The sequence below is a fragment of the Macaca nemestrina genome, chromosome 8 (assembly GCF_043159975.1).
Source record: "Macaca nemestrina isolate mMacNem1 chromosome 8, mMacNem.hap1, whole genome shotgun sequence".
NCBI lineage: Eukaryota > Metazoa > Chordata > Mammalia > Primates > Cercopithecidae > Macaca > Macaca nemestrina.
Window position 1 is genome coordinate 63,715,597 of NC_092132.1, and position 12,012 is coordinate 63,727,608.

At 40.4% G+C, this 12,012-nt stretch overlaps 1 protein-coding gene across 1 annotated transcript; it reads left to right on the top strand.

Annotated features, from left to right (window-relative positions):
* The first annotated feature begins 14 nt into the window (after positions 1–14).
* Positions 15–10,805, top strand: LOC105483510 (solute carrier family 10 member 5). Its single transcript, XM_011744397.3, has one exon. It carries the CDS (start codon positions 6,430–6,432, stop codon positions 7,759–7,761), a length of 1,332 nt encoding a protein of 443 aa, XP_011742699.2. The 5' UTR covers positions 15–6,429; the 3' UTR covers positions 7,762–10,805.
* Positions 10,806–12,012: the final 1,207 nt, after the last annotated feature.

Consider the following 12,012-nt stretch of genomic DNA (forward strand, 5'->3'; position numbering starts at 1 on the left):
TGTAGTGTTTTTGCTGATGCAGGGTCTTGCCTAATTTCAATAGCTACTGACTGGGGCGGTAATTACAGAAGAAGGGGGTGGCTGTGACAACTTCTTAAAACAAGACCACAGTGAAGTTTGCCACATCGATTGACTCTTCCTTTCAGGAAAATTTCTGTGTAGCATGCAATGCTTTTGATAACATTTTTTTCCTGAGTAGAACTTCTTTCAAAATTGAAGTTAATCCTCTTAAACCCTACCACAGCTTTATCAACTAAGGTTATGGAATATCTAAATCTTTTGTTATCATTTCAACAATGTTCATAGCATCTTCACTAGGAGGAGATTCCCTCGTATTTTATTTATTTGTTTGTTTGTTTATTTATTTATTTATTTATTTATGTATTTATTTATTTTTTCTGAGATGGAGTTTTGCTCTTGTTGCGCAGGTTGGAGCGCAATGGCGTGATCTCGGCTCACTGCAACCTCCACCTCCCAGGTTCAAGCAATTCTCCTGCCTCAGCCTCCTGAGTAGCTGGGATTACAGGCATGTGCCACCACGCCTGGCTAATTTTGTATTTGTAGTAGAGATAGGGTTTCTCCATGTTGGTCAGGCTGGTCTCAAACTCGCCACCTCAGGTGATCCGCCCGCCTCAGCCCCCAAAAGTGCTGGGATTACAGGCATGAGCCACAATGTCTGTCCGAGATTCCCTCTTAAGAAACCACTCTTTGCTCATCCACAAGAAGCAACACCTCATCCATTCAGCTTTTGTTAAGAGATTGCAGCAATTCAATCACATTGTCAAACTCTACTTCTACTTCTTGTTTTCTTGCCATTTCCACCACATCTACAAGTATAAGATCATGAATTGCAGATCACAATAACAGACGTAATCATAATGAAAAAGTTTGAAATATTGAGAGGATCACCAGACTGTGACACAGATACACAAAGTAAATGCATGCTATTAGAAAAATGGCTCTGGTAGGCCCGGCATGGTGGCTCACACCTGTAATCCCAGCACCTTGGGAGGCCGAGGTGGGTAGATCGCTTGAGGTCAGGAGTTCAAGACCAGCCTGGCCAACATGGTGAAACCCCGTCACTACTAAAAATACAAAAATTAGCTGGGCGTGGTGATGGGCACCTGTAATCCCAGATATTGGGGAGGCTGAGGCAGGAGAATCACTTGAACCTGGGAGGCGGAGGTTTCAGTGAGCCGAGACTGTGCCACTGCACTCCAGCCGGGGTGACAAAGCAAAAAAGACTGCATTTGATTTAATCTGATGCAACATAAAATGGAGCGCCATAAAATGTGCTATGCTTGCACTTATATGCAAAGTAGTGTAGCAGATGCTAATTTAGTAGATAATAAATATGCTTATGTTCCAATAACCCTTTTATCAGAAAGTATAACACTTAAATATATCCCCAGATACCAATAAGTTTTAATGACAACTAATACCGTAATGTTTATCACAATTGCTTGCACATACAAGAAGATCAACACATGGTCATGCAGTTGACTAAAACTATGCCAGAAAAATAATAACAAGGTTGAGAAGTGGGGAAGTAAGGCTGACAGGACTTGAGTTAAACCTAAGGAGAATGAAGAAGTCCTATCAATGATTAGATAGTAAAAAGGCAAGGCAGTCTGGATGGAAGGACTCATTAATATTAGCAGGCTTACTGGTGGTAAGTTAGGTGTGGTCCCAGATAGTGGAGCAAACTTGTCTGGTGGAGACAGGAGCTAGCATCCTTAGTACTGGGACTGGTGCCTGCAGCTGGAGCCATCTCCTAAAGAGAACAAGGTGTGGGAGAAAGAAAAGACTCAGTTTCTAGTGCTCTATTTCTAAATTACTCAGCAGACAACTTTCTCAGGCTTTCTATTAGGGTTTTCAGTTGAGGATGCTTACAAAAATTTTAAAGATTCACTCTCCCCACTCCACTCTAGCATCTTTCCACCTGCTTGCAGACAAAATTTTAAGTAGGAAATCCACAAAGAGAGTAAAAGTGTTTTAAATTTACGTAAGTAGTGGAAATAACAATATAATACAAATGGGTTCTAGTTTAAAAAATCAGGCAGCAAATGCTAGGGAACTTCAAAGAGTTCATGGAAAAACTGAAAGATAAAAATAGGCCAGGGCTGGGCACAGTGGCTCAAGCCTGTAATCCCAGCACTTTGGGAGGCTAAGGTGGGCGGATCACTTGAGGTCAGGAGTTGAAGACCAGCCTGGCCAATGTGGTGAAACCCCATCTCTACTAAAAAGACAAAAAACTAGCCAGGTATGGTGGTGCACGCCTGTAATCCCAGCTACCTGGGAGGCTGAGACAAGAGAATCACATGAACCCGGGAAGTGGAGGTTGCAGTGAGCTGAGATCATACCATTGCACCCCAGCCTGGGTGACAGAGCAAGACTTCGTCTCGAAAAAAAAAAAAAAAAAGCCAAGTGTGGTGGCTCACACCTGTAATCCTGAAACTTTGGGAGGCCAAGGCAACAGGATCACTGGAGCCCAGGAGGTCGAGGCTACAATGAGCCATGATCTTGCCACTGTACTCCAACCTGGGCAACAAAGTGAGACCCTTTCTCAAAAAAGAAAACAGATAAAAATACAAAACACAAACTTTATTTTTCAGCATAAGCTCCATCGAGTTTAAGACACTTTTGTAAGCAATGATACCATCCAGTTAGTCCATTCCACAATAAATGATGGTCCTGGATATTTAATCATGTTATTGCAGTCTTTTTATTAACTAAAGAAAAATGGGTGCCCCTTTGAAGTTATTTTTTTTAAAGATTAGGAAACAAGAAGTCAGAAGAAGCCAAATTAGAACTCTAAAGTGGATGTCTAATGATTTACCGTCAAAATTCAAAATTGCCCTTGTTTGATGAGAGGAATAAGCAGGAGCATTGTCCTAGTGGAGAAGCAATCTCTGGTGAAACTTACCTGGGCATTTTTCTGCTAAAACTTTGCCTGTTTCTAAACACTCTCATAATTTTTTTTTTCTTTTTGTAGAGGTAGGTTTTGCTATGTTGCCCAGACTGGTCTTGAACTCCTGGCCTCAGTGGATCCTCCTGCCTTGGCCTCCAAAAATGCTGAGACTACAGGCATAAGCTACTGTACCCAGCCTCAAAACACCATTATAATAAGCAGGTTATTGTTATTTGGCTCTCCAGAAAGTCAACAAGAAAAATGCTTTGAGCATCCCAAAAAACAGTTGCTATGACCTTTGCTTTTGACTGTCCAGTCCACTTTTATTTTGACTGGACCGCTTCCACTTCTTGGTAGCTATTGCTCTGTTTGTGCTTTATCTTCAGGATTATTTTGGTAAAGCCATGTTTCATCTGCTGTTACAGTTCTTGGAAGAAATCCTTCAGGATCTTGATCCCACTTGTTTAAAATTTTTATTGAAAGGCAACTGAAATTTTAAGTAGAAAACCCACAGAGAGAACAAAAATACTCTTGTCTGTAGCTGATCTGGGTGCAATAGTTTCAGTACTCATCAAGTGGAAAGTTTGCTCAAGTTTAATTTTTCTGTCAACATTGTGTAAGCTGAACCAACTGAGACATCTATGGTGTTGGATATTGCATTAGTCCATTCTCGCACTGCTATAAAGAACTACCTGAGGTCGGGCACAGTGGCTCATACCTGTAATCCCAGCACTTTGGGAGGCCAAGGCGGGTGGATCACCTGAGGTCAGGAGTTCGAGACAAACCTACCCAACATGGTGACACCCCGTATCTGCTAAAAATACAAAACCTTCCTGGGCGTGGTGGCAAACGCCTGTAATCCCAGGTACTCACGAGGCTTAGGCAGGAGAATCACTTGAACCTGGGAGGCAGAGGGTGCAGTGAACCGCGACAGTGCCACTGCACTCCAGTCTGGGCGACAAGAGCAAAACTGGGTCAGAAAAAAAAAAGAATTACCTGAGAGTGGGTATTGTATAAAGAAAAGAAGCTTGATTCACAGTTCCACAAGCTGTACAGGAAGCATGTCTGTGAGCCTCAGGAAACTTAAAATCATGGCAGAAGGGGAAGAAAGCACATCTTCACATGGCCAGCAGGAGACAGCATGTGAAGAGGGAGGTGCTACACACTTTCAAACAACCAGATCTCATGAGAACGCTATCATGGGACAGCACTAGGGTGATGGTGCTAAACCATCAGAAACCATGCACATGATCCAGTCTCCTCCCTAGATGTCCCTCCTCCAACACTTCCTCTCATTACACTTCTACACGAGATTTGGGTGGGGACACAGAGACAAACCATATTAGATATTGTCTGTGCTATAATCGCTGGTTCTCTTCAATGAGGGCACAAACAAGATTAATTTTTTCTTCACAAATTGCTGTGAATGGTCTGCTGCTGTTGGCTTCATCTTCAACATTGTCTCGTCTCTTAAAATGAGTTATCCATTTGTAAACTGCAGATCTCCTTGGGATATTGTCCTCATAACCTTTACGTGAAGCATCAGTGATTTCACCATTCTTCCACCCAAACCTCACCATAAATTCGATGTGTGTTCTTGTTTCAATTTTATCAGAATTCATGTTTCTCTGATAAAAGAGCTCTTTTCTAAATGTCTTATCTTTGTTAGTGTCCCTCACTAGATCCTGTTGAGACATGTTATAAAAAGTCAGTTTATTCTGGTGCAAAAAAAATTTGAAATTCACACTTTTTTATAACACATATTTTCCTTGAAAATTTTGAAGAACCCTTATATAGATGAATGATAGATTATCAAAGTTTTCCTAAATTTGTCAGGCTTTATTCTTCACAGTTTTCAAATGAAAGGGCTTGGAGAAACCAAAGAACTAAAAGGGTTGCAGATAGATTCCTGAAGGGAAAGAAAAATTGATATACTCACATCTTCGACCTGGGCAACAAAAGTTATGAGTCAAGATATTTGGTCACATAACCGTAAAGATAAATTAGGTTTTATGACATTTTTGTTTTTTGTTTTGTTTTTGTCATTTTAAAATAGGGACGTTTTAACTGAAATATCAATGAACAGTCCCATTCCCTATTCTCACCATTGGTACAGTGGATCTTGTTTTTCTTAATGTGGTACATATTAATAAAATTTATGAGATCTAAGGTCTATTGCATTTGAAAGATTAACCAACATAAATGGTATACTTTTATAAAACTCGTTAAAATGACAAAAACAGTTTCACATTTTTGAAAAACAAAATGATCTAAAATACTTAATATGAACTGGCATTACCTTGAACACATTGCATCATGATTACATGAAAGAGCTGCTGAAACGGTCATGTGTTTGGAGACTACTACATCTGTAAGCTTAATAGTAAACAGTTGTTTGGTTGGTTGGTTGGTTTGCTGCTTAGCATCAGGACACCCACTCCTTGTGTGGGAAATGTACAATTGTGTGAGTCTATGGGTTGAAACCCAAAAAGCCTGATGCTTTTTCTCATTCCTGGCAACCGAGGGATATGACCAAATTGGGTCAGTTGAATGCCCTTGCCCCTAACTGAACAGAGACTAGTGTTACAAAGAAGGAATAAGAGATTGGAATCAATGCCAGTGTCTTTCCATTGCCCCATTGCGTCAGGGTCCAAGTATCCAGGAGCTGTGGTCCCTTAACCAGCCTGTACCTTTGGCCATGGCACCAGCTACCTACTTTCCCTATGTTCCCAAGTGATCTGGTAACCATTCAGGAAATTATTTTCCTACTTAAGTATACAAAAATCAGTGTCAGCTTTTGCTTGACAGATTCCATCATCCTTCAGAGATGTAGGAAAACTATTAGCAGCCAAGGGATGCTGCCAAGGCCAGTGTCTGGACTCTGCAGTTTTCTAACTTGTGATATTGGGTCACCCCACTAAGTTCCAGGGGAGCAGCAACTGCATCTGGCTTAATTATTATGGGGTGGCCAGCTCCCAACTCCATGCCCTAGGCAAACAGACATTCAGTGAGTATTTATTTGACTTTGACTTGATTGAAGAAAATAGTAACACTTGAACTCTAGGTGTCCTCAGTATCTATTACAGATTTCTTTATCCTGACTGCTTTAAATTTTTTTTTTTTTTTTTAAACAGGAAAACTAACGAATGATGACCCTAAGCTTTAAATTCAAGTAAATAGAGGGCTGGTTTTTTTATTGTTGTTTGTTTTTTTGTTTGTTTGTTTTGTTTTGTTGCATAAGCAGAAATGAGGAAGTCAAGAGGAAGAGATTAGATTTCTGTTGTGATAAATCGAATCTGCTAAATGCCAGGGCTTTTTAATTGTCTTAATCACAAGTTAAACCAGTTGTGTTGCTGCCTAGACTGGCTATATATTTGTTTAAAAGTACAACAGTCCCTCCTACTGGACTTTGATCCTGCAAAAACAACTGTTATCTAACTCACCCTCAGACTGTCACTGGAACACCTGCATGAAGAATGTTCTTTCATTTTTTAAAAAAGATTTTGCATATATGATTTATGTCAGCTTTCAAAATGATAAAAAAACTTTTTATTGTTCTACTTTTGCTGCTTGTGACTATAGAAGAAGCAAGGATGTCATCTCTCGGTTTTCTGAATATAGAGAAGACGGAAATACTATTTTTCACAAAGACTGAAGAAACCATCATTGTAAGTTCAAGATACGAAGATAAACAGCCTAATTCCAGCCACCTCTTTGTGAAAATAGAAGATCCTAAAATACTACAAATGGTGAATGTGACCAAGAAGATCTCATCAGATGCTACAGACTTTACCATAAATCTGGTGACAGATGAAGAAGGAGAAACAAATATGACTATTCAACTCTGGGATTCTGAAGGTAGGCAAGAAAGACTCATTGAAGAAATCAAGAATGTGAAAGTCAAAGTGCTCAAACAAAAGGACAGTCTTCTCCAGGCATCAATGCCTATTGATAGAAATATCCTAATGCTTATATTACCACTAATACTATTGAATAAATGTGCATTTGGTTGCAAGGTTGAATTACAGGTGTTTCAAACAGTATGGAAGAGACCTTTGCCAGTAATTCTTGGGGCAGTTACACAGTTTTTTCTGATGCCATTTTGTGGATTTCTTTTGTCTCAGATTGTGGCATTGCGCGACGCGCAAGCTTTTGGAGTTGTAATGACCTGCACGTGTCCAGGAGGGGGTGGGGGCTATCTCTTTGCTCTGCTTCTAGATGGAGATTTCACATTGGCCATTTTGATGACTTGCACATCAACATTTTTGGCTTTGATCATGATGCCTGTCAATTCTTATATATACAGTAAGATATTAGGGTTGTCAGGTACATTCCATATTCCTGTTTCTAAAATTGTGTCAACACTCCTTTTCATACTTGTACCGGTATCAATTGGAATAGTCATCAAGCATAGAATACCTGAAAAAGCAAGCTTCTTAGAGAGAATAATTAGACCTCTGAGTTTTATTTTAATGTTTGTAGGAATTTATTTAACTTTCGCAGTGGGATTAATGTTCTTAAAAACAGATAACCTAGAGGTGATTCTATTGGGTCTCTTAGTTCCTGCTTTGGGTTTGCTGTTTGGGTACTCCTTTGCTAAAGTTTGTATGCTGCCTCTTCCTGTTTGTAAAACTGTTGCTATCGAAAGTGGGATGTTAAATAGTTTCTTAGCCCTTGCCATTATTCAGCTGTCTTTTCCACAGTCCAAGGCCAATTTAGCTTCTGTGGCTCCTTTTACAGTAGCCATGTGTTCTGGATGTGAAATGTTACTGATCATTCTAGTTTACAAGGCTAAGAAAAGATGTATCTTTTTCTTACAAGATAAAAGGAAAAGAAATTCCCTAATCTAACAATTAAAGCATTACTGAATTCCTACTCTGGGTAGGGCACTGTGGGAGAGTAAAAGAATAACTACAATGATACCTGCTCTTAAGCCACTTATAATCTAATTAAAAATCTGACATTAGGGGTAGAGAATACACACACACACACACACACACATATATGTATATGTGGGTGTATCTATATATATACACACACATACACACACACACACACACATATCTGTACATGCTAAGTACTCAATGAGTGGTGGAAATTATAACACAAAAGTTCAGAGGAAGGAGACAACTTTTTTTTTTTTTGAGACAGAGTCTCGCTCTGTCACCCAGGCTGGGGTGCAGTGGCACGATCTTGGCTCACTGCAAGCTCCGCCCCCCAGGTTCACACCATTCTCCTGCCTCAGCCTCCCATGAAGCTGGGACTACAGGCGCCCGCCACCACGCCCAGCAAATTTTTTTTTTTTTTTTTTTTTTTTTTTTTTTGTAGAGACGGGGTTTCACTCTCTTAGCCAGGATGATCTCGATCTCCTGACCTCGTGATCCGCCCACCTTGGCCTCCCAAAGTGCTGGAATTACAGGCATGAGCCACTGCACCTGGCCGGAAGGAGACAACTTTGCAACTGTGTTGGTTTGAGAATGTTTTGTAGGCTGTGATGTGAATATGATACTTTCAGTGGTCTCCTATATGATCAACGTTAGATTTTAGGAAAATTAATCTGACAGTGAGTAGAGGGTGGAGAGAGAGGCCACAAGCCAATTTAGAAAGGTTTAGGGAAGAAGCAATATAGTGCAAAAAAAAAAAGTGATAGCACTGAGAATTGAGAAGAGCACTGGCAATTGAATTATAGGCTGTTTCTGTAGGAAATGCATTCACTATAAAGAAAGAAAGAAGACAGAAGAGAAACGAGGTCGAAGAGCTGACCCTGTGTTGCAGGGTAAACAGTAATGCCTTTGGTAGGTTAAGATGGAAGACAGGAGAAAGCTCAGCTCTGAGGGCAGAGATGCCACATTTACTTTAAAACATACTCATTTTGATGTGCTAATGAGAGCTCCAAATAGAAATTTACAAATTCATTCACTGAGTGAGAATTTACCAAATGTCTGCTATATAGGTGTTCCTTCTTTAAATACCTAGGATATATCATAATCACTAAAGAAGTTTTCTATTGCTCCCTCCAAGAGGGAAGTCTCCTTAGGGAAGGTTGGAAGAGTGAGGAGCTGGACATCATGTCAGGAAGCAGAGTTTGTGTTGCTGTCCCCTCCCGCCCACAACCACCTGGGCACAGCAGATATTCTTAGGTTTAGGAACAATGGCTGCAGATGGGACTGTAGTTTTAAAAACTGCCCCTTTGGGAACTCAAGGGCCATGCATCCTGTACTGAGGTCTCTGCAGCCATGTGAACTACCTTCAGAGCATCAGAGAAAAGATCCTTTAGATTTGTGAGACCAGTTTCCAGCCCTGCTATATTCGAGCCTGAACACTAAGACTTCCCTGTGCACCAGCAGATTTTTACTTCCTTCACTTTCAGTAAGGCATTTGGAAGCAGAACAGCCTCTTCAGACTGAAAAATACTGAGTTACCTGAGAACAAATGTGAAGTAGACGTTGAGGTGAGGCCTCTTGGAAAAACTGGACTTCCTGCTCACCTGACATAGGAAGCTTGAAAAGTTTTAATTTGAAGGGATAAGCTATTTGATATTTAGTTTATTTTACTTCAAACTGTTTATGCTGATTTTAGCAGTTTTTTCAAGTCACTGAAACCGTATTCATTTACATGAACTTAGATGACTGATGACTTTTCTGCCAAAACTTGGGAAATATTAGTTGGTTACGAATGAACACTTGTCAGCATGCAGTTGGCAATATTTTTATTTTAAGAAGATTGGCAATGAAGAACCGAAAAACTAGCCTTGGAAGCCTTTTGTTTTTTTTTTTTTTTTTTAATTTAAGAAAATTAAAGTATCATTTGATAGGCATCCAAGCCAGATACCTAAAGCATCACTCTTTTTTGATTAAAGACGTGTGTTGGTCCTTGTGAGGTGTGAGAATTGAGTCCAGTCCAAATCACTCGTCTATGACATTTCATTTGAAACATTGGTGACATTTTATCTTTTGATTAAATAAAGAGAAACACTAACTTCCTAAGCGAAAAGCCAAATAACTAACTTACTTTCCTGGTCCAGTTGTAGCTAGGACATCTTATATCTGTGCGATGCTTTTTGCACTATGATGATGTATGTACCACGATGTCACTCTTTCTTTCTTTCTTTTCTGAGATGGAGTTTTCACTTTTGTTACCCAGGCTGTAGTGCAATGGTGCTATCTCAGCTACTTCAACCTCCACCTCCCAGGTTCAAGCGATTCTTCTGCCTCAGCCTCCTGCGTAGCTGGGATTATAGGCACCCACCACCATGCCGGGCTAATTTTTGTATTTCTAGTACAGACAGAGTTTCACCATATTGACCAGGCTGGTCTTGAACTTCTGACCTCAGGTGATCCACCTGCCTCGGCCTCCCAAAGTTAATGGAATTACAGGCGTGAGCCACTGCACCTGGCCAACTCTTTCAAGAAGAAAAAACATTTTAAGACCATAACTAGTCCTTGTACCTCATATAATGTGATCTGATTGTGCCATATATTCCCAGTGTGTAAACTTTTGTAGGGCCAAAGAAAAAACTTCCCTTTTGTCCTCTGAAGGTTTGCTGAACATCAACCAACAAAGGCAGATAAATAGAAGAAAAGGATTTTATTTCATCATAGTTTTATGTGACTTGGGAGCCTTCAGAATGAAGACCCAAAGGTATAAGGGGGCAGTCCATTTTATGCTTAATTTCAACAATGTATGGACAGCTGTGTAGAATATGGTTGGACAAAGAGGGTATAATCTAATGCTATTAGACGGGGAAATCCAGTAAGACCTGTCTGCTTAGATTCTTCTTGGCCTCTCTCCATAGGACCCTCTTTGGAATGGGGGTCTTATGACCTAAACTCAGACAGGGTGAGTCATATAATTTCTTTGTGGTCAGATTTTACATAGAAACACAGGGAGAATGCTACAGTTTTATATATATATATATATATATATATATATATATATATATATATATAATTTTTTTTATTTTTTATTTATTTATTTATTTTTTAGATGGAGTCTCGCTCTGTCACCCAGGCTGGAGTGCAGTGGTGTGATCTCGGCTCACTGCAAGCTCCACCTACCGGGTTCACGCCATTCTCCTGCCTCAGCCTCCCGAGTAGCTGGGACTACAGGCGCCCGCCACCACGCCTGGCTAATTTTTTTGTATTTTTAGTAGAGATGGTGTTCCACCATATTAGCCAGGATGGTCTCCATCTCCTGACTTCGTGGTCCACCCACCTCGGCCTCCTAAAGTGCTGGGATTACAGGCGTGAGCCACCTTGCCCGGCCTAGAGTAGTATTTTAACGTTTTATGGCTGGCTTTATAAAAAAGGGATCCTGATTTCTGGGACCTGATGTGAGAAAGAGGAATTCTAGTTTCTGTGACTAGTCTAGGGAAGAATGTGGGACCAGAGACAGGAGAGCAAAAGGAGTCAGAAAAATTTTTGCTTCTAAGGCTGCTTCTGATGCCTTTATTGTGGGGTATCATTTTCTGAACCCCAAAACTTTGAACTGAGTGTGTTTCACTCTCTGCTCTTGCTGTGTGACCTGAGGACGAATCACTTAACTACCCTGAGCCTCAGTTTCCTCATCTGTCTGACAAAGCTAATCATACCTTTTTCAAGAAACTGTTAAAACTTTAAGGAAAATAATGCATATAAAAACACAATTCGGCCAGGTGTAGTTGCTCACGCCTATAATCTTTGGGAGGCCGAGGCAGGCGGATCACTTGAGTCCAGGAGTTTGAGACCAGCTTGAGCAACATGGTGAAACCCTGTCTCTACAAAAGAAACAAAAATCAGGCGGGCGTTGTGGCAGGCGTCTGTAATCCCAGCTATTCAGGAGGCTGAGGCATGAGAATCGCTTGAAACCGCGAGGCAGACGTTGCAGTGAGCCGAGATCGCACCACTGCACTCCAACCAGGGCGACAAAAGTGAAATTCCGTCTCAAAAAAACAAAAAAACACCACGCAATTGATTGAAGCATAGTAAGTGCTCAATAAATAGTATGTAAGAAAATTATCAATAATTGGGCAGATGGTCCTGGTGATCAGTTATTTTTATTATTATTTTTTAATCTAGTATAGGTTTACCAGCTTTAGGTTAGCACCTAAAAACTGCACAATC

Coding starts and splice junctions, on each gene's coding strand:
- LOC105483510 (XM_011744397.3), top strand. CDS start 6,430: ATGTCAGCTTTCAAAATGATAAAAAAACTTTTTATTGTTCTACTTTTG.